At 44.7% G+C, this 27910-nt stretch overlaps 1 protein-coding gene across 1 annotated transcript in view; it reads right to left on the bottom strand.

The window, feature by feature from the left end:
* The window catches only part of mRpL19 (mitochondrial ribosomal protein L19), a 76993-nt gene extending 50043 nt beyond the window's left edge, over window positions 1-26950 (bottom strand). The window contains exons 1-2 of the mRNA XM_068391230.1: window positions 26794-26950; window positions 16719-16833 (exon numbers count right to left, since the gene is read on the bottom strand). Of these exons, the coding sequence (XP_068247331.1) occupies window positions 16719-16833; window positions 26794-26851 (173 nt within the window). The 5' untranslated portion in view covers window positions 26852-26950. The remainder of the gene's footprint in view (window positions 1-16718; window positions 16834-26793) is intronic.
* Window positions 26951-27910: the final 960 nt, after the last annotated feature.

Below are 27910 nucleotides of genomic sequence, written 5' to 3'. Positions count from 1 at the left end.
AGACCCTGAAAGGAGCCGGATATACCAACTCCAAAGTCTCAGCATTGAGCAAGAAGCACCCAACCTTCATTGCTCCTTCCTCCAGAGCCTTCCCCTTCCGGGGAAAGCCCTAGACTGTGTCATGAGAGCAATCGAAGAGGGCAAACCCTGCCCAATTCTAGAGGAATGCAAACAATTATCTCTAGCTAAGCCCACTTGCGAGGAGAAGTGGAAAGAGGTACATCTAACCTTCTCCGTCTCGAAGCTGGATCCGGAGATAGCAGGCCAGCAGTTTAATGAGAACCTTCCAAAGTTGCCAGATCATCTTTTGAGAAGGGAACAGGAGACGAAAGAAAGACTTGCCGCCTCCCTGTCTCATCAGAACTGCTTGGAAATGTGTGCAGGCCTTAAATAACGCCCCACCCTTGAGATGGATTTGTATGCTTTTGTCAGGTCAAAAAGGACCTGTAGAGAGCATGTGTTTACCAGCAACAGTGAAACACGAACCCAGAAAACTGATTTCATCATGTATCTGGGGCAAAGACCCTTTCCCACAGGAAGTGGTCCAAGAAGTCATTGCCAAAGTCACCACGGAGAATAGGAACCTTCTCCAAAAGTGGGGCATATCCTCAAAGAGGAAATCTTCATTAGACCTTCACAACTTCCGACTGTAACCATGACCACGGTGCCTCAAATGGTAGCCCAGCCGCAAACCACCTTCCAGATGGTCCTTCAACAGCTGGTAGCCCAGTCACCTGTGTTTAATCCAGGCTTTGAAAGGCACTCAACCACCTTTCGGCCATACAAAGGTAAGGGCCCAAAAAGAGGATCCTCCAAAAACCCCCCAAGGGTGGAGGAGGACGCGGTCATGGAAACAAGTCCTCAAGAACCTCTAAACAATGAGAGGTTCCAAGTAGGAGGCAGACCTTTCCACTTTCAGGATCGTTGGACCTTCGATCCCTGGGTCCACAGCCAAACTATGAATGGACTTGGTTGGAAATGGAACAAAAATCCACCCCACTTTTCCAGAATTCTTCCAACACTCCACCCCCTTGTTGGAAGAATATACCTCAGAACTCTTGAACAAGAAGGTAATAAGAAAAGCGAAGTCCATCAAATTCCAGGGAAGGCTGTTTTGTGTTCCCAAGAAAGACTTGGACAAACCCAGTCATTCTAGACTTGTCTCCACTCAACAAGTTCACCGAGAACAAGTTCCGGATGCTTACATTACAACACATAAGAACCCTTCTACCAAAAAAGGGGCGTACAAAGTCTCAATAGACCTGGGAGACGCTTACTGGCACCTACCAGTCAGTCGCCCCTTCTCCTCCTACCTAGGATTCAGGCTACAGAAGACAAAATATGTCTTCACAGCCATGCCCTTTGGACTAAACATAGCCCCAAGGGTATTCACAAAGCTAGCGGACACAATCGTCCAGCAACTACGCTCCGAAGGAGTACAAGTAGTAGCATACCTGGACGATTGGCGGGTGTGGGCAGCATCCAAGACTACTTGTCTGCAAGCGGCCGGAAAGGTGATCCAGTTCCTAGAACACCTGGGCTTCTAGATCAATCGCTAGAAGTCTGGCCTTTCTCCAGCTCAGAAGTTTCAACGGTTAGGAATCCATGGGAACTTGCAGTCAGAAGAGGAGAGAAATAGCGGCATCTGTCAAAGAGACTAATCCAATACAAGAGGATTTCAAGACGCCAACAGGAAAGAGTATTGGACTCTCTCCAGTTCGCAGTAGTGACAGACCCGGTGCTAAAGGCACAGTTAAAGGATGCGTCAGGAGTCTGGAGAAGATATGCATCAAACGCTCGAAGAGATCAACAAAGGTTGACCCCAATCCGATTGCGCACGCTATTAAGGCCGTGGTCAACAAATAAAAGCCTAGCACGGACAATTCTCTTGCAAACACCACAAACATCAGTGGTGATACACACGGACGTCTCCCTGGAAGAACGGGGAGGCCATTCACAAGAAATGAAAGTACAAGGAATTGGTCACACCAGTTCAAAACTTTTCACATCAACATCTTGGAGGCTATGGCAGTCTTCCTGTCGTTGAAGAGACTCTCCCCTCACAGAGCAGTCCACATTAGACTGGTCCTGGACAACGAGGTGATAGTAAAATGTCTAAATCAACAGGGCTCGAGATCACCTCACATCAATCACGTGATGTTAGCCATCTTCCGCCTGGCAAGGAAGAGAAGATGGCATTTATCAGGAACAGCTGCAGTAGTGGCCCCAAATGGCCCAAAAACAATTGGTTTCCTCTAGTTCTAGAATTGAAACTGTAGCCGTTTCCTCTGCCGAACCCAGTTTTATCTCATCTGGTTCAGAAGACGACTGTTTACGTTTCATCCTCGAGAACCTACAACCTACATCTCATGATTTTTTCGCCCTAGCAGCGAACAAAAAGTTTGGGATCTCGAAGGACAAGGTCAACTTCATTGTAGTGTACAAGTTAAACCAGGAGACAATGTGAATCGTCTTGGAAGAAATGGGTATCCTTTGTGAAAACAAGGAGACCAACAGAAATTTCAACAGATTTTTGTCTCTCTTTCTTTATTTACTTACTTGAACAAGAACTGACTTCCACTATGATAACTGCGTGTAAGTCGGTCTGACTAGATCTCTTCTATACGCCTTTGAGGTGGACCTCACAAGCGAAACCTTCTATAAGGTGCCAAAAGCATGCACTAGACCCAAGCCAGTAACCCCTCCAAAGCCCATTACTTGGTCGTTGGTCAAAGTCTTGCACTATGCTTCGAATCTAAACAATGAGGATTGTACTCTAAAGGAACTAACACAGAAAGTAATTTTTCTGTTTACAATAGCCTCAGGGGCTAGAGTTAGTGAAATAGTGGCCTTATCAGGGATGTAGGCCATATTCAGTTCCTAGACACAGGAGAACTGAACCCCTTTCCTGATCCTGCCTTTCTTGCTAAGAACGAGCTACCCACCAAGAGGTGGGGTCCTTGGAGAATCTTCCCACTGAAGGAAGATGTCTCTCTATGCCAAGTAGAGTGTCTTAAGGTCTATCTTCATAAAACTTCAGACTTCAAGGAAGGACAGCTCTTCTGAGGCGAAACCTCAGGATCAAAATCTATCCCTAAGACAACTGAGAGCAAAGCTCACCTACTTATTCGCAGAGCGGATCCTGACAGCTCACCCGCAGGTCACGATCCAAAGAAAATTGCTTCTTCACAGAACTTCTTCCAACACAGAGGCTTTAGTAGACTCCGCTCATACACTGGGTCGAGATCAACCACATCTTTTACAGACACTATACGAAGCAAGTACATGAAATAAAACATGTTGTGGAGGCGGCGGGTAGTATTATAAAACCCGTCGTCTAGCGCTGCGATGAACAGTGAACTGCTTTGGGATTTTCCAGTGCATCAGGTGCATGAGTACATTTACCTACGAGTCCCAATCACAACGATGATTAACACACTGTTCCATATAGGTGCATATCTGACCGATAACACCAGTGCCGAGTGAATGTTGTGTCACGGTGTTCATGCATTTCCAAAATCTGTACAAATCAGTCAGATTAGGTTTCACATCTCCATTAAGTGGCATCATTTCAATGAAATTACATATTTTTTCGACAAGAGAAAACATGGACCCTGATGTGTTTTCAATGCCAGATCAGATTCATACTGGATTGTAACTACATTTGATAATCTAGTTGCAAGGTAAAATACTAAACGCATTGGCGTCTTATTGCTGCTATCTCAGTCACAGATGAATAAAGCATACTAGAGTTTTAATTAAACCCTAGAAGGGCCCAACTTGAAATCAGAGTACAGACTTCCAAGGGATGAGAAGGGTAATCTCTAAGTACTGTATTACCTTCCATCCCTATGGAGATGCAAACTTTGAATTCTTTATAGTCGAAGTAGACACTTTCCCTGCAGAGGGCAGAAGCCCTAAGCTAGTTCCAAGTTTACTGAATATGACAGACAACAGTAATGTCATATATAAAGGTCTAGGAGACCATATAAGGAACTCATTCAAAGTAAAGGCACTTATACAAACCCACAGATATGACAAACTTATAACAGAGTTTGTATTTTTCCTAACATACAAACCCGAATTCTTTACTATAAAAGATATTCTAGCGCGAGCTAGAAAATACAGCAGAAATCCTTAACAAGGTCGTTAACGACCGGGCCGGTAGTTATCCACCTATTAGGGGTGGGGGACTGCCGGTCGGTAGCTACTGAATACCTTCAATCGGATTCTAGCTAGGACTATTTTTAGGGGGCGGTGACGGAGGGAAGATTTGTGTAAAGAATTTGGGTTTGTATGTTAGGAAAAATACAAACTCTCTTATAAGTTTGTCATTTGTTCCTACACTAAATACAAACCCTCATTCTTTACTATAGGAGACTTAGTCTTGAGGCCAGGGTGGTCGAGGAGTTCCCTATTCCTAGGGAAGATAGTCCTCACACTAGACTCTTTTGATGAAAAAATCTTCCGTTAAACTTTTCTTTATAGATCCCCATAATCTTACCACGACTGAAAGTTTGTAATTACGTGGAAACAAATGTTTCAGGATGAAGAGGGTCAGGAACATTCGACTCGGACCCTTTCATACTTAGGATTCCCCTGACCTTGAAAAGGGGAACCCTCGTGACTAAGAGTATAACTTATACCCTGTGAGAGGAGTCAGATGAGTTTCATACCTTATTTCCATTGACGAGTCCAGCTAAAACTGGTTACAGACTAGGATACCCAGATGGGAGGAAGAAGGAAGCGAAGAAGATAGATGGATGTTCTTCTAAAAACCTAGTGTAACACAGACTCCCCAGCCAATGTCTACTGCCCCCTGAAAGGGCGTAAGGTAGCTACAGCACCTGTTGACCTGCCACAATAGGCCTTATAGAAAAGGTGTTTAGAGACCTATGTGTCACATCGGTTAAATAGTGAGTGGTGAATGTAGATTGAAGTTTCCAGACTCCAGCATATAAGACTTGGGAGACTGAAAATTTTTTCTTAAATGCCAGTGAGGCAGCCACTCCCCTAACTTGATGGGCTTTGGGTTGAGCTGCCACTGGGTCTCCGTGAATGGTTCTCGCAATAACTTTCTTGAGCCAGAAAGAGATGGTGTTGCGAGAGATTCTCTTCTTTACCTTGTTGGTACTGAGGAAGAGATGACGGAGGCATGGTCTGAAAGGTCTGGTGCACTTCAGGTATTCCCTTAACGCCCTGACTGGGCACAGAAGCAATTAGTCAGTATCCTGTGTTACCCTATTGAGGCTGGAAAATTGAAATTCTCTAAACCTCTCATCGGCCGATGAAGGATTCTGAGTTTTGGCCACAAAGCCTCGCACGAAGTTGAGCGAGACTTCCCCCCATCCTCTAGAATGGGTGATTTCGTAGGATAGACCACGTAGTTCACCGACCCTTTTTGCCGAAGCCAGAGCTACTAGGAAGACGGTCTTAAGGGTTAGGAAGTAGTCAGAGGTCCTATTTATGGGCTCATAGGGTGGACTCTTCAAGCAACGTAAGACCAGGGATACGTCCCAAGGTGGTGGTCTAATCTCAACTGGGGGGGCAAGATCACTCAAAACTCGAATCAACAAGGTGATATCTTCTGAGGTGGAAAGGTCAACCCCTCTCAGTCTACAGATGAGGCTTAATGCTGAACGATAGCCTTTAATTGCCGAGACTGAGAGGAGTTTTTCCTCCCTGAGGTACACAAGGAAGTCTGCCACTTATGGGAGAGAGGGAGAGAGTGGAGACATACCTCGCCCTCTAAACCAAGCTGCAAACACTCTCAATCTTGCTTGGTAGAGGTTTGTGGAAGATTGGCGCAGGTGCCTGAACATGTGCTCAGCCACCTTCCCTGAAAAGCCTCTGCTTCTGAGGAGTGACTGGACAGCCTCCAGGCGAAGCTTCAGGAAGGGGATTCTCCTGTGGGGGACCCCACTGTATGGCTGCGTCAGCAGAAGGGGTTCTGGAGGCTTGCAGTTCCCGGAGGTCCCGAGTTTGTTGATCACCCTTCTGAGCAAGCAAAAGGGTGGAAAGGCATATGCGTCCAGGTTGTCCCAAGAATGTTGAAGGGCGTCCTGGATTGCTACCTGATGGTCTGGAACAGGGGACCCATAGCGGGGAAGTTTCGCATTCAGAGAAGTGGCGAACAGGTCTATTGTGGGGAAACCCCACAAAGCTATTACTGTCTTCGCTACTCGAGGATCCAAAGACCATTCGCCACTCAACACTTGGTGATGCCTGCTCAGTTGATCCGCCACTATGTTTCACCAGCCCGGAATAAACCTGGCTGTGAGAGAAATGTTGTGACCTTCCGCCCACAGGCAAATCTGGACCGCTAGCAGACAGAGGTCTCTTGCCAGAGTATCCCCCCTGTTTGTTGATGTACGAGACGGCTGTGGAGTTGTCGCTCATCAGCACCACCTCTCGTCCTTGTAGATCTTTTACAAAGTATTTTAGGCCTTTCCAGGCTGCTAATAATTCCAGGTAATTTATATAGAGAGTTTGTTCTATTGGAGACCAAACTCCTGATGCTAATTTCAGGTCTAGGTGGGAACCCCAGCCCCGTAGCGATGCGTCCGAAAAGAGTTTTAACTTCGGACTGAGGCTTTGGAGGGGAATGCCCTTTTGGGTATTCTCTCTGGTTGACTACCAATGAATATCTTGTATCAACAGAGCTGGAACCTCCACTGACAAGAATGGGGAGTCTATCTTTTGAGACCAATGGGTCTTCAGATGCCACTGGAGACTTCTCGTTCTTGATCTTCCGCCTGGAACTAATTTTTCCAGGAAGGAAAGATGGCCCAGAATTCTCTGCCACGACTTGGTTGTAGGAGGCAGTGGAGATAAGAGTTGGGCGATGGATTGTTCCAGTCTCCGAAGTCTGTCTTCCGAAGGGAACACCCTCCCTACCTGGGTGTTGATGGACATACCCAGATAATTCAAGACTTGGGTTGGAATCAAGCAAGACTTCTCTGCATTTACAAGGATCCCCAGGTCCTTGCAAAGGTCTAGAAGTCTTCTCAGGTGATCCAGAGCTAGCTCCCTGGACGAGGTCAGGAGTAGCCAATCGTCTAGGTACCTTAGCAGGCGTATCCTGTGATTGTGAGCCCACGAGGAAACAAGTTCGAAAACCTTCGTAAAGACCTGTAGGGCGGTCGAGAGGCCGACGCATAGGACTTTGAACTCGAAGATTCGACCCTGAACCAGAAAGCGCAGGAATTTCCGATATGCGCGATGGATCAGCACTTGGAAATGTGCATCTTTCAAGTTCACAGATGCCAAGAAGTCTCCTGGACGCACCGCTTGGGTCACGGAGGCTGCTGTCTCCATTTTGAATGGAGTTTGCTTCACAAACTGATTCAAGGTAGAGAGACTGATTACTGGTTCCAACCTCCCGAGGCTTTATCTACCAGAAAAAGAGGCGACTGAAAAACCCCGGGGAAATGTTGGAGACCTCTTGTACGGCGCCTTTTAGAAGAATGCTCTGGATCTCCCGTGCTAGGGCTTGCTGTTTCCCGGGATTCCGAGGGACCTGGGAGGACGAGATCGGGGGAGGAATTAGAGGAGGAGGAGAGCCTATGAAGGGGATACGGTACCCCCAACAAAGCACCTTGATGGTCCATTGCGTGGCCCCATAGCCTTCCACCTCCTCCAACTCCCCTGCAGGCACCCCCCTACGCACTGTGAGGGGGGAGCCGTGACCCTATTTCTGTCTAGGGTTCCTCCCTCTGCCTTTAGCCTTAGGAGGAGCCGACTTTCCTCTGCCCATAGGTTTGGCTATAAAAGAGGGGCGGCTAAGGCTCTTGGCTGGGAGTGGAGTTGCAGTTGTGGTTTTGGGTTGTGGAGTTAGCTGCTGTTGCATTGTGCAAAAGGAAGCAGCCTTTTGCATTGCGGTGTCCTGCGTCTCTTTCCTCCAAGTATCCAAGGCAGAGGAAACTGCCTGTTTAGAAAAGAGGAGAGGTTGCAGAAGGTCCGAGTTTCTCAAATCCGACTTCTCAGCCTTACTGATGCTCCTATGAAGTCTGGAAACTACTGATTCCCTCCTTTTGAGAATCTAATTGCCCCACATGGTTGCAGTTGTAGCAGTTAGGAAGTCCATTGTCTTAGCCCCAGCAGCTAGGACTTTCTGTTTCTGCAGGGACTGCATGGAGTTTTGGTTTGATAGGTCTTTGTGACTCGCTAGGTAGCCGACTATGCCTGACCACGTGTCAAACCAGGATAATGCCTCCAGAAGGGACATTGACGCTGCTTCCATTGCCGAGGCTTCTGTGGCAGTAAAGGAGACTGGGAGAGAAGAGAGTCTGTCTGAAGAGCAGCCAGGTGTAAGCCTTGCTGCGAGGGGATCCAGGGTCAGAGGAGAGGGATTGGCATCTCTGACCTTGTAAAAGCGCTTTTGCTTCGAAAATGGGAATTGCAGAAGTTTATGGGATCCTTGAGACTTCAAGGAACCCGTTTCCCCCGAGACCGCCTGCGAGACTTTCCTCAGACGGCCTGCAGTGTGAATAGACCAGGGAAGTTCGATTCTGGTCTTAGGGTTTGATGGAGGACGACATAGTCTGTCTAAAGCTGGAGCGTCGGTATGTCGAGGCGACAGATGTAGATCATAGAGGCCTGAGATATTACACATAGTTCTTAGAGCCCTCAGATAGGAGGACTCTAAGTCCTTTGATGGTTGCTCTTCCGAGGAATCTTCCGGTCGCGCTAATTACGCGCGAGGAAGAGCGATAGAAGTCCGAGTGTCTGGAGGTAACGGCAAGTAGGATACTCCATTGCCGTTGTTCCAAGGGAAGGCTGAGCGCTGGTTAATGGCGCCGCGTGCACCTGATCTTGCCTGGAAGTCGATGGTCTAGGCATAGGTGACAGAATTATTGGTACTGTCTCAGTAAGAGGTTGCATTGATCGGCGGTCAGGCCTTTTCCCTCTGTTCTCAACCAAGAAGAAGAAGGGTTGAACCCCTGCGTCTTCTTCTGAGGTTCTCATGAGGCTTGTATACCGTAACTCGTTAGGGAGCACGGTCCATCCGGAGCTGTCCTGTCTGCACGAGGGCGAGGTGAATGACCCCGCGCAGATATGCCCGGAGACTTGCGCGATCGGGAGGTTGAAGGACGGGAGCGCTCTCTTTCTGTTGATACGTAGCGATGGTGAGGAGAAGTGCTCTTTCTCCCTTTCCTAGAGCAATCTGAGCTCCTCAAGCTAACATGTGAAGGAGAGGGATCGCGCTCAGAGTGCGCTTTCCCTTGTCCGCGCTCCGGGCGCGATTAGTTGAAAAATCGTGGGAAGAGCTTCTCCAACGGGAGCACTTATTACGCTTGGGAGAATTCTCTTGTGATGAAGAGCGAGAACGTATCGTAGTGCTCTTTTTCTTGAAGCGCCTAGATGATCCCTCGCGAGAGGAAGTCGATCGCGAGGCAGAACGATGACGCGAGGATGCGCTCTTCTTATGTTTGTGACGAGAGCGCTTATAGTCTCTCGGCGAGATATTTCATGAAGAGATAGAAGGCGAGGAAGAGCGAGAATGATGACGTCTCTTCCTATGTTGCCTGTCTCTCCGACGAGAATGTCTGGGCGAAGGAGAGCGAGCTCTCCTTTTCCTCTTCTCTCTCCCCCTCCTAGCCTCCGAGGACGACGAAGACGATGAGGAGGAGGGGGAGGGGGAGGTATTGCGATGTTTGCGCTTGCGACCGAAGTAGGCGCCGCGGGAGCTGAAGTTACTATATCTGCTGAAACTTCTGCGGCCGCCGACTGAGTTGACGGGAGGTAGGCGAGGTCCGGAACTCCCAAAGGTTCCAAAACAGAAGGGACCCGAGGTAAAACTGTGCCCGCGAGGAACTGGTTCCACACTTCCCCCGAAGGAGAACCAAGAAGTCCAAGGGCAGGCCATACCGCTTGTATGTGATCTGGAATAGAAGCGGTAATAGAGTCATTCCCGATGGCAGAAAAAATTATCCCACTGGGAGGGGCAACGTGACCCACCTGACCAGGGGGAATGGGAGTTAAGTCAATGGTGCCACTCTTCCTTGACTTCCCCCGGAGGATGGAGGCAAGGAAGAGTCTGAAGGGAGAGATCGAGAGGCCGAAAAAGAGGCCCGAGACTCCATACCTTTCGACGGCGAACCTGCAGGTAACGAATCCTTCTTGGATTTCTCCTTACTTCTATTCACGAACTTTTCCCATTGAGAGGGCGACCATTCTCTAAATACTTGGCAGGGGGAGACTTCAGAACAACTATGACCTCTGCACGAAGGGCATAGGGAATGACGATCCACCTCCGGTGGCGACATGAATGTGCCACAAGATTTCGGGGAACCCCGGGACACTTCCTCATAATAGACGACATCACATCTAATAAAGAAAAAGTTAAAAAAAAAAAACACTTAAAGAAAGGCTAGTCTGCCAGTCAAACAAAAGCAGGAGCAGCGGTGTTACCACTGCGACGGTTAGAATTCGATTGAAGGTATTCAGTAGCTACCGACTGGCAGTCCCCCACCCCTAACAGGTGGATAACTACCGGCACGGTCGTTAACGACCTTGTTAAGGTTTTCTGCTGTATTTTCCAGCTCGCGCTAGAATATCTCCTATGTTAAAGAATGAGGGTTTGTATCTAGTGTAGGAACATATAGTACTTTCAAGTTAATTCTCTGGTAAGATTCCATCAGGATGATATGGCCGAGCCCAAAAAACGGATTTTGAGCAAAGTGAAAAATCTATTTTTGGGTGAGATAGCCATGTCGTCCTGATGGACCCACCCTTCTTTCTTGAAATGGCCCCACCCGAAACTACTCAATCTGCGGCTATTCCTGCTTAAATGCAACTAGGAATGATGGGCCGTAGGAGTACGGGGAGGGGGTTCACCAGGTACCTTGATAACGACTCCCCTTTCGTTCACCACTCTTCCCCCTCAAAGAATTAAATCTATTCACGGTGAAGATTGCTATGTGTCATATAAAAAAATACGTCCCCTGATTTTATGCGATATCCTTAAAGATATATTAAGGATACTCGCGCCAGGAGTTAGAATTCTGGAGACCTATGGTTAATTCTCTGGGAGTATCATTGTAGCAAATATCCCTTAGAAAGCTACCTAAAGGAGTCTTCCATCAGGACGACATGACTATCTCACCCCAAAATAGATTTTTCACTTTGCTCAAAATCTGTTTTTTCACTTCCTCTTGTTTTGTTAAAGTTTTTATAGTTTATATAGGAGATATTTATTTCAATGCTGTTACTGCTTAGAATATTTTTTTTTCTTGTTTCCTTTCCTCACTGGGCTGTTTTCCCTGTTGAAGCCCCTGGGCTTATAGCATCCTGGTTTTCCAACTAGGGTTGCAGTTTAGTAATAATAATAATTATAATAATAATAGCAGGGTAGCCAGCTAGCCCGTTCACACACCAGTGTGTATGACGCACTCTCTTTTGGCTCTGCCAAGAACAGACGTTACTGCTCTCTGGTTCCCAACAGATTGCCATTTAGATTAATTGTTCTCTTCTTATTCTTTTCAGGTGTGTGTGTGTTGCTTCTTCCTGCCTTCCATCATGTGACATGTCCGGAAACTTAAGGACGCCCCTGCGGGACCTTCATATCCTCTGCCAAGATCGACCCCCATTAGTCGTGTCCAGTCTGCAGAGGATGGCATTGTGACCAGGCTAACACCTGCGATGAATGCTAGGAGTGGTCTTCCTCCCAGTGGGAGAGATTTGAGCACTAGTGCAAGAAGTCCAAGAGAGATTCTCCGCTTTTGGAGTCTTCCTTGAAGTTGAAGAAACCTCGGAGCTCTTCCTTGACTCCCGATCTCTTCCCGAAGTTTCTGCTCGATTGGTCTCTTCTGAGGATCAGTCAAGTAGTAGTGTTGACCAGCTAACACCAGGAAAACCCCGGGGTTCCAGGGACAAAGCTGCTTCCCCTAGAGAAGCAACTCTGCCCCTGCTCTTGGGGAAATCTTTTTCTCTTTGTGATTTGATACAGAGTTGGTCGTCGCTTTGGGTTGCAGGCTCACTTTCGAAGGATGTGTTGGGAAAACTTCTATAGCTGAGAGCCAAGGAGAGGTTCTCTAGTTTCCTCATTATTATTATTTTCATTATTATTATTACTTGCTTAGCTACAACCCAAGTTGGAAAAGCAGAATGCTATATGCCCGAAGGCTCCAACGGGGAAAATAGCCCAGTGAGGAAAGGAAATAAGGAAACTACAAGAGAAGTAATCAAAATAAAATATTCTAAGAAGAGTAACATTACAATAAATCATTCATACATAGACTACAAAAACTTTATAAAAAAAACAAGAGGAAGAAAAATAAGATAGATTAGTGTGTCCGAGTGTACCCTCAAGCAAGAGAACTCTACTCCAAGACAGTGAAAGACCAAGGTACAGAGGCTATGGCACTATTCAAGACCAGAGAATAATGGTTTGATTTTGGAGTGTCCTTCTCCTAGAAAAGCTGCTTACTATAGCTAAAGAGTCCTTTCTACCCATGGCAAGAGGAAAGCAGCCACTGAAAAATTACAAAGCAGCAGTTAACCCCTTGAGTGAAGTTTTGTCTCCTGAGAGTGCTGTGGTCGACACCCTTTTCATCTGCGAAACCCATCTTTCGCCATCGCCTGCTCCTATGGCTCCAACCGATGTCTCTGTTCTTTCACCTTCAGAGGATGGGGTTGAGCAAAGACCAAGGCCTGCTAGACGCTGCCAAGCCTAATTGTCTTCTATTCCTTCGCTGCGTGACTCCCCTGAAGAGGATCACCGTCGACGAGACCAGTGCACCCGCTCACCACTCCTAAGCCGACTTACTGTTGACGACAAGAGCCCTCGCCATCACTGGGTCTCCTCGTCATCAAGAAATCGCAGTCCTCTCTACCAAAACGTTCTCTTTTGCCCTTCGTCAGGAAACAGCAAGCGGAATCCAAGAAATGATGATCGTCTCGCCACTTTCCTACTCATGATCATCACTCGCCAGCTCGTTAGCGTCACTCATCATCTCGTTATCGTCAGCTCGTGATCGTCAACTTTCCTGATCGCCATTCACCAGCTTGTGATCATCACTTCCCTGCTCGCTGTTCACCAACCCTTGAACATCTCCCTACAGCATGCTGTTCACCAGCTCTTAAGCGTCACACTCCAGAGCGCCGTTTGCCTCCACGACGCTTGCCAAAGCGCCGATCCCCAGATCGCAGTTCTCCTAAGAGTGATCGTTACTCGCCAGCGTACTGTTCTCCACCTCCCGCATGCGATTGCCATGCTCCTGCAAGCGATCTTCTTTCCCCAGCTAACCAACACTTGGACGATCATCGCAGACCATCAGCGACCAATCCAGAGAGGTCTGCATGTCACCCTGACACGCCAGCAAGAGGCAGATGCCCAGTTCCTTTTTCTTCTGGCTTTAAGGAACCTCCAAAGAAGTATCCTACGATTACTTCTCTTTCTCCATCTTGCCCTTTCATGTTAGATCTGGAGGGCATGCCTGTGCCACCTCAACAGGAGAAGAGACCTGCCTCTCCTCATTTTCAGGTGGCTAGACCGCAATCCCTTGAAGACAATTTCCATCCATTGGCCTCCCCAAGAATACTCCGGGTCCTGTCTTCTGTGGGGAAACTGCCATCCTGGTTCGAAACCTTGGTGAAGGCTGTAAAACAGGCAGTCGCGGGTACAGCTACTCCATCAGAGGCAACAGCATCTACTCCTCGGATCCCATTGAAAAAGTCGGTCACCTCCTTCTCCCCTCCCCCTCTCACCCTTTGTCCTTAGGTGGAGGCTTGCCACTTCCATGGCCCCAAACCCTCAGATGTTCGTCTCTCCCATCATGAGGATGCGTGGAGCTGTGGGAATTTCTGCTCACATCCAGCAGGACTTCTCGCAACTTCAAACACGCATACTTCCAGGTCGCAGTTCATCCATCTCCCAGGAGGTATCTCCGGATCATACACAAAAAGACAATACCAGTTCAAAGTACTGTGCTTTAGTCTTTCCACAGCACCCAAGGTATTCACGAGGGTGTTCACCCTAGTGTTATCTTGGGCTCAAAGGATCAGCATCCATCTCCTAAGTTACCATGATGATTGGCTCATTCTATCAGACTTGGTGATAACCCTTCTTCAGCACCGGGACAGACAGTTCGAATTTTGCAAGGATCTCGAGAAATCATCTCTGCTTCCCTCTCAGAGACTGGTATACCTCAGCTTGATCATAGACACAAAACTAAAGAAAATTTTTCCATCAGATGACAGCGTAGAGAGGCTGAGGAAGGTAGCAAGCCTCTTCCTCAGATGCAAAAAGTTTCCAGCCCATCAGTGAGTATGTCTTCTGGGTCACCACTCATCCTTGGCCCATATGGTGCCAAACCGACGCCTCGTAATTCAATCTCTTCAGTGATGGCTAAACTCCAGGTGGAATCAGTACTGTACACCGATTCCCCGGATACGTTAGTCTCCATGGGACTAGAGCAGCTGACGGACCTTCAATGGTGGGTGGCAGACAAAAAACTCCGCAGAGCAGAGCGACAGACCTCCTCGTACTTCCCTTGGAATTGATGCTCCATTTGGACGCATCGAAAGAAGGGTGGGGGGCCTACATACCGCACCCATCAGTCTCAGGTCCGAGACCGAAAGGTATCAGGACATAAATCTCCAGATGAGGGCAGCCTTCCTGGCTTTCCAACAGTTCCTGGCGGGTCACTCTGTGGTGCTGATGAGCGACAACACCCCAGCAGTAGCTTACATAAACAAACAAGGAAGTACCGTTTTGCTGTCCCCATACCATCTAGCAGTAGAGATGTTAAGATGGAAAGAAGACAACTTGATGTTCCTATCAGCACACTTCATCCACAGGCAAGAGGAATGTGCTTGCGGACAATCTGAGCAGAGCGACTCAGATAGTGGGCTCTGAGTGGCCCTTGAATCATCTAGTAGCCAACAAAGTCCTGATTTTGTGGGGTTCCCTGACTGTGGATCTATTCGTGACGTCCCTGAACTTCAGGCTCCCGCTCTACTGTTCCCCAGTCCCGGATCCTTAGGCTCTCTCTTTCCTCACTGGTGGGACAACATCGACGTGTACGCCTCTCCCCCATTCCGTCTGATGAGAAGGGTGCTCAACAAAACCAGAGCATCCAACAACCTACTCATGACGCTCATAGCTCCGCTATGATATCACGCAGTGGTTATCAGACCTTCAGCAGCTCCTGAAGAAGATCCCAAGAGAACTCCCTATATGACATGATCTATTTCAAACAGCCACATGTGACCATCTTTCACAAAGCGATAGCTTCTCTTCGTCTTCACGCCTCAAAACTATCCAGTACCTCCTCTTTCAGAGAGGCTTTTTGCGACCGTTTGTGAGGAGGATGACTGGATACCTGTGAAGATCTTCGGCTCCAGTCTATCAGGCCACTACTCCAACAATAGCGGAGTTCCTTGTTTATCTTTGGCAGGGAAAACTTTTCTCGGTCTCGACGGTGAAAGGTTACCGCTCAGACTTGAGCCTCTCCTTCAGGCTGAAAGGAGTTGATATTTCCTCTTAGTTGGAGTTGATATTTCCTCTTAGTTGGAGTTGATATTTCCTCTTAGTTGGAGTTGTCTCTCCTCCTACGAAGTTATGAGCTTATTTGCCACAGTCGTAAGTTATATCTTCTAGAAATGTAGTTTGTGTCCTTCGATCACTGAAGGGTGCTCCCTATGAATCATCATTCCAGGCAACAGATCGCAACCTCACTGCAAAGACAGTGTTCTTCCTGACTTTGGCTAAGACCAAGAGGATTAGCGAACTTCATGGTCTAGCCTGTGACGTCACCTATTCAAGGAGATGGTGGGAGGTAACACTCAGCTTCGTACCCGAGTTTATAGCAAAGACTCAAAATCTGGGAGTAGTGGATTGTAGATTTGGGCCATTTCAGATTGGGAGTCTATTCTGTAACTGATGATCCAGATCAACTGTTACTTTGCTCGCGCCGACCTAGAGCTCATGATGTTAGGGGCATTGGTACGTCCCTAGAGTTTAAAAGAAACTACTCTGTAATGCAGGTATAACAAGTGGATGAGTGGACGCGTCTAAAGTTACAAGTGGTCCCTGCTCCAGAGACATACTACTCAAGAACCAGCCAATGGCATATAACCAGAAGCTTCATCGAATAACAAACTCGATGAGAACAGCAAAGTGCTAAACAGTCTCTCCAGGTTGGTCATGGGAATTGCCAAGAATTCCTTATGAAAACTGGCCCTTCCCACTCCTTAAAAAAATATATACGCCATAATGGAAGGCCAAAATCTACACTCAGTAATGAGAATAATTGTGAACAATTATGCCTCTAAGGTGCAGTGTATGTGGCTCCAATGCCAGTTTGGCCATAAACCAATGCAATGTCCAACCTACACGTGCATCCTGCTTAGTTTCATTATTAACACAAAGCCAATATCAACCATTCAAACTAAGATGTATCAGAAAAAGATTTAACAGTCTTGGATAGGATGCAACAATACAGTACAACCATTCGTGTTGCATCTGAAGACAAAAGTGAAGTATTTTTGACAGGGTAGTGGGCTAGCTACATCACCTGCGCTTACCACCTTTCGTTAACTGTCGTCAACAGTAGTTTGAGCTCGGCTGAAGACATTCCTTATATCAAAGAATGAATAGTTTGTATATTCAAAGGAACAAAATAAATATATCAATTTTTTTAATTTTAATTATATAGTACTAAAAAGGAAAGAATTCAGAATACTATACAGTAAATACAATTCATTTTCCTCACCGAAAGTCATCAGGTAACGTTATATCTTTCAGCCCTTCTCCATCTTTTACTGGGACATAAGGATGAACTTTCATTGGCCTTACATATACACCAAGTCTTGCACATGTCTCTACTTCTGAAAATACAAAGATTATTTTTTTTAAATTCTCAATAACCAAATTTTATATCACATCTTAAAGCATTAATAATATTTGGTATATACAGATGCTGGAATACAATAATATGTTTCATTAATAACATTCTCATTGGTGTTATGTACTGCACTGTCAACAGAAAAGACTGTATTTATAAAATAAAATATAATATAGAAAGCAGAACCTTTATGAAGATTTTAAGTTCTATGGTTTACAACATAATGTCTTGTGTACCAGATAATAAACGGGTAGGAAGCAGTTAAAGACTCAAGGTTAATCACCCATGATTGATTAACAGCATCAAGCTGAGATTATGGGTTATTAAAATTTCAATTAAAACTCTTAGTAGTAGGGTACACATTCAAAAGACTGATGATTGGCCACTAACAAGAATATGTTCTTTAATCATATGGTGAAAGGACTTTAGAAGAGGCTGTTAAATGGACACAATAAAGTTTTAAAAGAGAGGGAAGGCCAAGACTTGTATAGATAAGAATCATGAAGAAAGGTGGGGATTAGCTGGAATGATCTACCTGAGAGAACAAGAATCAGTTTGTTGGGGAACTAGAGGTGGCCCTTAGCATCACACAGAGTTGGTGAGACCTTGTTGGCAGTGATCTAGTCAAGACTAACAGATAACAATACAAATATTAAATTTGAACACTGGTTATGTTTTATACGAGATAAATGGAAACAAATTTACTTACCATAATCACTGATGGAAATGAAATTAATAGAACCACAATTAAAGAATAATATTAAGGCACTTAGCAAAACTTAAGGAGAAAATCATCCTGATGTCGAGATCAAGGTATAGGATTTAAGACCACTTGCTAAGTAGTAACTCTAGACCAAGGTGTCCCTGTGAATATTCAGACTACACTCCAAAGGTGGGTCGAGATTTAGAATTTCCTGTCTAACAGCTACAACATGCCCTCAATGTTATGGAAGTGTGTGAGACATCAATAAGAAAACACTAGATATATTTTAGTCATTTTTATTTTTCCTAGCTATAGAAACCTGAGTCCTATAGGTAGGACATATGTTTCAGCTAGACAACTGAACAGCCATTGAATCGTTCAACGGGCAGTTAAGTGATAGGTGGAAGCGAGGGCGAGGAGTCCAGCCCCTTTACCTGTCAGTCTCTTCACTTATGAACTTTCGGCTCAGGACTGAGAGGGGTGGTTGAGGACATATAATCTAAAGGACTCAGGTTTGTATAACTAAGAAAAATAAGAATAAAAAAACTTTAATTTGCTTAAATGCAGATACAAAAAATTGTAGTTTAGGTAAGGAGACTCATTGCTTGATGCCTTGATGTCCAATACTGAGAGGAACTTCTCCCAGCCAGGAAGAAGTGAAACTCTGCAATCTGGTCTATATATGATCCAAATTGAGAAGAATCCCTATGGGCCCACTTCCCTGGGAGAGCAATGGCAAGGGAAGTTCTTTCGGGATACCGATAAGGCAGAACAGGAAACCATTCAGCATAGGCCGTCTAGGAGCCACCTGAATTACCATGAAGCCCAGAGTAATCCTGCATGTTAGATTCACCGACGGACCAGGGTTGAACGGAGATAGGACATAACTATCCAAGTGATCCCATGAGTGTTGAAATGTGAATTCAACACACACACAGGGTTGGATAGGAAGGGGGGTAAAATCTGGGGTGTTTCCTGTCTAACCGTATGGTGAACAGGTCAATCCTCGGAGAACCCTCTAACAAGAAGCCTCGCTGTTATGCCAGGATGTAGGAACCACTAACCCTACAGTCTCCCCTTGGTGACTAAGTGTGCCTGCTAGCCTATTCCTCTTGCCTTGAATGTAACAGTCTGACATTTCCCCAGCACAGAATGCCATCTTGAAATGCATCTACTTCATCAGCTCACAGAGCTAAATGTCAGCCAATATGGTGGTGGTGTTGCACCAATCCATCAACTGCCTCCTTAACGATCTTGGAAGTCTTGCAGCGCTATAAAGACAGCTAGTCCCAGGATATTGAAGAGTAGATGCTTCTAATTCTGTTAACAACACTGTTGTACAGGCATGTGCCCCTCCCTTCCTTTGATTCATCCTAACTACAATTACATATTAGGAGGTGAAGAGTCGAGTGGGACTCTCCTATAAGTGTTGCTCGTTAGCCAGCAGGTAAGATCAACCCAAGCCTCTCATTCCATTGGCACAAGGAGGGATGGCAATCCCAGGCAAAGGCGTTCATTTCTACAATGAGTGACCAAAAAGATTTTGCCTGTACCACTGAAGTTCTGTATAACAGAATGTACACGTAAAATAGGAGGCAAAGAACTGAGAGGGACTCTCCTATGAGGGTTCCTCATTAGCCAGCAGGTAAGATCGAACTAAGCCTCCCATTCCATTGCCACAAGTAGAGGCAATCTCTGGAGGCTAACCTGTGGTTCTTCAAACGATATTTAAAGAGATCCCAGGCAAAGGTGCTCATTTGTGGCATAAGTTTCTCAAATGAGAAATGGTGACAGAATTTCTACACTACCTGATACAATTATCTAACTGATCGAATCTTGGTTGCCCGCATGCCCAAGAGCTTCAATCTCAGCTAAGGTAAGAAATTTGACTTTCCCCGATAATCACGAAGCGGAAAATCGAACTTGATCCTGTTGCAAAGGCCTCAAGATGGAGACCAAGATTATTCATGGTCGTACCTATCTATTAAAGTGGCCCCAAGTTACTACCCAGGTGAACATCTGAATGACTAGCTGAGCAGCAATACCCAGTCAGGAATCTAGAGGCCTGAATAGGTACATTGAACCATAGTGGGAGTAGGGAGGTACTAATAACGGATTAATGCAAGGATACTAAAAGCATGCTTCCTTCAGACCCACAGAAAGCAAGAACTACAGTATTTCTCTAATGGAATTCATTGACAGATCCCATCCAATATCACCCCTACCTCTGTCTGCAAGGCCGGGGTTCTCGGTAATGTTGAAAGAATGGATCAGTACTCTATAGGAAAAAGAGAAGGGGGGGGGGGGGCAAAAGGGCTGTAAAGGGTAGTAGGCACCTGTCTCAAAAGACACACTATCCAAGGCTCAGCCCCATGCTTCTACTGATTTGCCAAAACCACAGCAAGGAATCCCCCTAATCTAGGATTTAAGAAAAAAAGTGGGGTGAATGCTGCAAAGGGTATCCCTCTCCTTATGCCTCCAAAAGGCCCGGAAGAAATAGACAGTATCTTGAAAGAGTTGCATGCCTCGGTTTCTTCCAGGAAATTGTAGTGGTCCTGACAAAGACTTGGAAAGACCCAGAGGCATTCCTTGTGCACTATGTTATTTTCATTTTCAAGGGTTATTGTAATAATATGACAAATTTGCAAGTAAGTTTTCCTAACGAAATAAACCTGTAGCTATTTACAGGAGTATTACTGACGGCGAAGCTGAAAGACGAGCCATCAGCCTTTTATCGAGGGTTAACCACCCGCCTGCTGGTTAGCAGAGGTGTGGGAGGTAGTAGCTACCCTGCTCACACACACACCTGGGCTGTGAATCCACTTTGCTTGGAGGTAGGACTTCCAGGGGGACTGGTGCTGGCATGCCAATTTTTATACAGTAAATAGCTATAGGTTTGTATCATTAAGAAAAATACAAATTACTTCCAAATGTCATTTGTTCCGTCACTAAATACAAACCAACACTATTTAATATTTATATATATATATATATATATATATATATATATATATATATATATATATATATATATATATATATATATATATATATATATATACAGTATATATATATATACAGTATATATATATATATATATATATATATATATATATATATATATATATATATATATATATATATATATATATATATATATATATATATATATATAATAAACCTTGTTACACAAGGGAAATGGTTCTACCTGCAGACAGTGGAGGTCAGCTTTGGAGAGTACCATAAGTGCTGTTACTCAACAGGGTGGAAGATGAAAGAAAGAAGAGCCAGTCATTCTGTCATTCATCCAAGACTTAACCATGGTTAAGCCATCTGCTACTTGTCCATCAAGGAGCCTGAGGTTTTAAAACCATTTATTGTGTAGCCACCGCAGGATCCATGGAGAACGTCTCATGTTCCTGTCTGGGCAGTGAAGGTCATTTGACGCTTCTACATGCCCGCTGATAAGGAATACGTCACGAGTAGTCTTATAAACGCTGGGGCATATTTCTACCTCTAATGTTATGAGCTCTCGGTCTCTTCTATGAGGAGAAGGGTAAAGATTTGATGCTTGGTCCATGACCTTGCTAATCTAAGTCGAGAATGTGTTCTTGGTGATCCTTTTCTTGACTTTCCCCGAGCAGACGAAAAGTTCTGACACTCGCGGGCTAGCTCTTGTAGTTTCCTTGAGGTAGGGCCTCCAGTTTTTCTTTGGCATAGTAACCGTTGATCTGGATCATTGGTCATGCTGCAAAGGACTCCCAGACCAAAGGGTTTGGATTCTAGGATCCAAGTTGCCAGAAACGAGGTCGAACATTATCTCGCCCATCGTCATGAATGAGACGTTGAGGGCACCCCATGGGGTTTGCTGACTCTTGGATGAAGCCAACACAAGCGAGAGACCTATCATAGAGGTCAAGTGAACATCTGCTGGTTGGAGTCCTGGATCGGGGTCTCCTTTCCAACTAAAGAGTCTGTAAGCTCAAAAATCCTTATTAGGAGGAACAAGCCTTAGACTTGCTTTTTCCCCGGCTCGAGGGGAGAAAGCAGTCTTTGGGGACGAGAAAGCAGAGGTAAAACTCGACGAGCTGTTTGCAACTCTTCACGAAGGAGGGAAGGTTGCTGAATGGCTGAAGTGGGGAAGCTCTCCCTCGGAAGGGGGGGGTAGTTCTCTCACGCAGCCAAATTCCGAGGAAGGTTATCACTCCCTCGTAAGGGGAGGTTCTCTAAGCCCTGGAGGCGAACCTCCTGGCAGCAATCTAAGTTTTCCAACAAGTTGATCTAGTTGCAGGTTGACAACGAGTGCTACCTCGTAACATAGGCAGCTCATGAGCTGCCACATGAAGCGCAGGATAACGAACAGAGCGGCTGAAGCCATCGGCATTGTGTTCTAGGACGCTGCTATCAGGGTGTTTTCTTTTAGCCTCTCTAACACGTTTCCCCTTTTCCTTCTGCTCTCAACGGAAGAGAAGAAGATCAGAGATTTACGTGTGTAGCACTAATTGCGTGCGAACACCTTGCGTGACGTGAGTCTAAAGACTCTGTCATAAGAGTACAACTCTTGATGGTCATGGGCGCAGTGTTGGTTGAGCGTACGCAAACACTCCGTGTGACAAGAGTCCGAAGACTCTCTGTCACAAGAGTAAAACTCTTGGTGACTTGTTTCACTAGAACCAGAAGGTTCAGCGTGATAGTGTGTGCCCATAGAGGTTGTGTTGCGAGAACCCGAAGGGCCAGAGCAACAGGAAACGGAAGCTTCCCTTGTCATGAAACACTGAAGTGTCAGCGTGACTAAATGCACCGAGAGCCCAAGGTTTCACCAACTTGAGTTGCGAGAAAACAAAGGGATAGTGCACCGGGAAACCGAAGTTTCCTTGTCACGAGACCCCAAAGGATCGGAGATCAAGAAGTCGAAGGCGAGAGCGATCTTCTCTGAAGATAAGGAATGAAAGCAAGGAGAAACGCTCTTTCTGACTTTTCTAGAGCAAACGGAGACCCTCAAATTATTATGCAAAGAAGAGGGTTCGAGGTCAGGACGTGCTTTGCCTTTGGCCGCGCTCCTGGCTTCTTAGATGATGCCTCGCAAGGGAAAAAGAAAGCGAGGCAGAACGATGATGAGAGGGAGCGCTCTTCTTAGGTTTGTGCCAAGAGCGCTTATACTCTTGAAGTGAGACAGAAGGCAAGAACGATGATGTCTCTTCCTATGTCGCCTGTCTCTTCGGCGAGAACATCTAGGTGATGGCACGATAGCTCTCCTTTTCCTCTTCTCTCTCTCCCTCCTGACCTCCAAAGAGGGCGATGACGAGGAGGAAGCGCTCTTCTTATATTTGTGACGAGAGCACTTATAGTCTTGCGGCGAGACATCTCATGAAGAGATAGAAGGCGAGGAAGAGTGAGAACGATGATGTCTCTTCCTATGTCGCCTGTGTCTCCGGCGAGAACGTCTGGGCGAAGGAGAACGAGCTCTCCTTTTCCTCTTCTCTCTCTCCCTCCTACCCTCCGAAGAGGGCGAGGAGGAGGAGGAGGGGGAGGTACTGCGATGTTTGCGCTCATGACGTAATTTGTAGATGCGCAACAGAGTGCAAAGTAGGCACCGAAGGAGCTGAAGTTACTATATCCACTAAAACTTCCGTGGGCGCCGACTGAGTTGATGGGAGGTAGGCGGGGTACGGAACTCCCGAGGGTTCCAAAACAGAAAGAACCTGAGGCACTACCTTGCCCCCGAGGAACTGGTTCCAAACTTCCTCCGAAGGAGAACCAGGAAGTCCAAGGGCAAGCCATACCGCTCGTACATGATCTAGAATGGAAGCAGTAACAGAGTCATTTCCGGTGGCAGAAAGTATTGCCCCACTGAGGGAGGCAACATGATCTGCCTGACCAAGAGGAATGGGGGTTAAATCAATGGTGCCACTCTTCCTCGACTCCCCCCCCAGAGGGAGGCAGGCAAGGAGGAGAGGAGGAGTCTGAAGGGAGAGATCGAGAGGCCGAAGAAGAGGTCAGTGACTCCTTACCTTCGACAGCGATCCTTGAGGTAAAGAGTCCTTCTAGGACTTCCTATACTACCTCTCTCGAACTTCTCCCACTGAGAGGGCGACCACTTCTACAAACTTGGCAGGGGGAGCCTTCAGAATACCTATGACCTCTGTACCCAGGGCATAGGGAAAGAGGATCCACCTCCAGCGGCAACATAAAGGTGCCTGGAACACTTCCTCATAATAGAGGACATCACATCTAACACAGAAAAAGGATTAATCAAAAAACCAAAAAAGAAAGGCTAGTCTGCCAGTCAAATAAAAGCAGGAGCAGCAGTGTTACCACTGCGACGGCTAAAATTCGATTGAAGGTAAACAGCAGCTACCGACCAGCGGTCCCCCCACCACTAACAGGTGGGTAATTACCTGCCCAGTCATTAACGACCTTGTTAAGATTTTTCTGCCATATTTTCCAGCTCGCGCTAGAATATCTCCTATAGTAAAGAATGAGAGTTTGTATCAAGTGTAGGAACAAAATGTTTTTCATACATAAATAGCTGGGGAAAATCCTATCGAAAACCAGAGAATAATAGTTTGATTACGCAGTGTTCTAGAAGAGCTGCTTACCACAGCTAAAGTCTCTTCTACCTTAAACAAGAGGAAAGTAGCCACTGAACAATTACATTACAGTACAGTAGTTAACCCAGAGTGAAGAATTTTTTGGTTGCACAAGGTTGAGACTTAGTCTTAGGGTAATAGAATACAGAAGTCTAAGGAGGGTAGCAAGGGGCCAAGCCTACCAAGTAAGAAAGGATACGGCTCCTAGGTTAGGCTAGGTTTGGAGCCGTAAATTAGGTGGTGTTCACAAGTTTGTTTCCCTTTTAAATTGTGGGTTTTCAGTAATAATTTTTGAAATTTTACACCCACTCTCCCAATGAATTACAAAGACTTCCAGCTATCTTGGTGTTGTCAGGTGTATGAAGAAAGAGAAGAATGTGTAAAGAATAGGCAAACTATTTGGTGTAGGCAAAGGGGAGGGTAGTTTGTAGCGCTACGGCCAAGCGTCCTAATTTGCTTATTATCGCTCCGACTGTTATCTTGTATAGAATAAAAACGTTTGGAAATGGTCTACGGATCTTAAATATGTTGTGTAAGGGGGGAGGGGTCCGGGGGGCTGCTCCTGGGTAAGGACACGGCTTTTAGCATAGGTTAGGTGGATTTTTTAAGTTAGCTTCTCCCGTCATACTCGTAGGTAAGGAAACTGTTGTGTAAGGGGGGGTCCGGGAGGGGGAAGCCCCCCTGGGTAAGGATACGGCTTTTATCATAGGTTAGGTGGGTTTTTTAAGTTACCTTCTCCCGCCAAAATCGTTTTTAGAACGACGGCCACAGTTCAGAATATTCCCGTTTTCTACAGGATCTGGCCGTCACCCTACAAAGGCTCCAAAGGGGAAAAATGAGCCGTGAGCAGAGCGATCCAATAAAATACTATTTGCCCGTCAAAGGATCCAATGTCCAGTAAATTACCATAAAATATTTGTCTTTAAAATCGCAGTCTACCCAGAAACTTGTCTGGGAGCCTTCGTATATCAGCGGCCAATTCCAGCCGCGTGGATTAAAAATGGACATCAACTAACAAACTTTACCCCCTGACCTGTCCTACAAGCCGTGTCCTTACCTACTTAACTAATGAGGGGGCTAATGCCCCCCTTACAATGCTGTATTCTAAGTTAACCGTAATAATGCATATAGGTGGCCGCTATCATACATACACCCCAAGAAGAGAATGCGTAAAGAATACGCAAAACTACTCGGTGTAGGCAAAGGGGGAAAAATGAGCATTGAGCAGACCGATCTAATATACTATTTGCCCCGTCGAAGGATCCATTGTTGAATAAATTACCATGAAAAATTTTCTTAAATAAATTACCATGAAACATTTTCGGTATTTTTGTAGTGAATTACATGGCAAAGTAACCTAGGAAAAAAACTACTGTTTCTTATAGAAAAAATTCCGATCTCTTCAAAAATGACACTCGTTTCCGTCGCAAATGAAGAGTTTCAAAAATATATATACATCTATATCCTACGATAATGGGGGACCCCCAGTGGGAACTCGAGGTTTTGGGTGGGGAAAACATACTGGGGAAACGATATATAATTGTTATCCTATAGTAAATAACGTGAATTAACCGAATTTGATGTTCATTTCAATCGGAAACAAACAGATCAACCAATTCGGATAACTTTGAGATGCACGGTGTCACTTCTCTTACGAACGAACGATAACATTAGCAACGTTACCAATAATACACAGTGTTACCAACGTTGACGTATGGTACACAGAGTTACCAACGGCACGTTGACATTACTAAAGAAAGTAATGATAGATATATCCAATATTAAATAATTTCTCCATATAAGTTTTACTCAATATATAAAAAGTACAAAAAGGGCACAGAACCTAACAAACCCACCTAACCTAGACTAGTAGCATGACAGGTCACAAAATAACATTTGATCTACATTGGACGTTGGCAGCACTGGTTACTGTATTTTTTCATGACACAATCTTTGGAACGGCGCCTCCAAAGATTATCCAGGTACACTGTTTTGTATTTTGCTCCAGTTATTATAATTTCAAGAAGGTAATGTATAGAGAAGAAAAGGCTTGTTTTACGTTTATATATCGATTCCCCAATATGTTTTCCCCACCCAAAACCCCGAGTTCCCACTGGGGGTCCCCCATCATTGGAGGATATAGATGTATATATATATATATTTCTGAAACTATTAATTTGCGACGGGAACGAGTGTCATTTTCGAAGAGAGCGTAATTTTTTCGATTAGAAACAGTAGTTTTTTTCCTAGGTTACATTGCCATGTAATTCACTACAATGAAACCATTCACCATGAAACATTTTCTTGAATAAATTACCATGAAACATTTTCTTTTAAAAAAAGTAGTTTTTTTCCTAGGTTACATTGCCATGTAATTCACTACAATGAAACCATTCACCATGAAACATTTTCTTGAATAAATTACCATGAAACATTTTCTTTTAAAAAAAAGTAGTTTTTTTCCTAGGTTACATTGCCCTGTAATACAGTAAAATAATACCGAAAATTTTGTATTTTGGCAGTAAGTTAGCCTCGGAGTCAAGGCATGACACCGGTAGATGAAACCAAACTATTTAACCTTGCATCCTCAGACATTTTTCTTTCAAATGATCTAAAACTGTTGAATATTCTAACACAGATAACTACTTACTTGGTAAATTTCTGCTAACACTAGACAATATAGACCTCGAGAGTAAAGGGGCAAACATGTTTGTTTACGTCGTCGTTTTATGTTCTACCCCACAAGGACTTAAAGATCTCGATTCATTTCCACCCCAGAGAATGTAAATTATCGAACAGGTTATTGCCTCTCTTATTCTTATTTTCTACCAGATATTCTTTTTTTTAATTACAAGACTTGTTCTTATACTAATCAAAAAAGGCTAAAATAAATCTTTGCTTCATAATGTTAGTCTATGTATTTGTATTAAATAGAATACATATAGAAAAGTTAATTCCCTGGTCATCCTTTGGTATTGGTTCGCATTTTTTAACATTTCTACCAGATAGTCTTTTTTTTTATTACAAGACTTGTTCCTTTAATAATCAACAAAGGCTAAAATAAATCTTTGCTTCATAATGTTAGTCTATGTATTCGTATTAAATAGAATACATATAGAAAAGTTAATTCCCTGGTCATCCTTTGGTATTGGTTCGTATTTTTTAATATTTTCTATCGTATTTTTTAATATTTTCTACCAGATAGTCTTTTTTATATTACAAGACTTGTTCCTTTACTAATCAACAAAGGCTACAATAAATCTTTGCTTCATAATGTTAGTCTAGGTATTTGTATTAAATAGAATACATATAGAAAAGTTAATTCCCTGGTTATCTTTTGGTATTGGTTCGCATTTTTTAATATTTTCTATCAGATATTCTTTTTTTTATTACAAGACTTGTTCTTTTACTAATCAACAAAGGCTAAAATAAATCTTTGCTTCATAATGTTAGTCTAGGTTAATAAATAGAATACATATAGAAAAGTTAATTCCCTGGTCATCCTTTGGTATTGGTTCGTATTTTTTTAATATTTTCTATCAGATATTCTTTTTTTTATTACAAGACTTGTTCTTATACTAATCAACAAAGGCTAAAATAAATCTTTGCTTCATAATGTTAGTCTAGGTATTTGTATTAAATAGAATACATATAGAAAAGTTAATCCCCTGGTCATCCTTTGGTATTGGTTCGTACTTTTTAATATTTTCTATCAGATATTCTTTTTTTTATTACAAGACTTGTTCCTTTACTAATCAACAAAGGCT

Source organism: Palaemon carinicauda, chromosome 17, assembly GCF_036898095.1.
Source record: "Palaemon carinicauda isolate YSFRI2023 chromosome 17, ASM3689809v2, whole genome shotgun sequence".
Taxonomy (NCBI): domain Eukaryota; kingdom Metazoa; phylum Arthropoda; class Malacostraca; order Decapoda; family Palaemonidae; genus Palaemon; species Palaemon carinicauda.
Note: the sequence above shows the minus strand (reverse complement) of the source record. Positions and strands in the feature narration are given on the sequence as shown.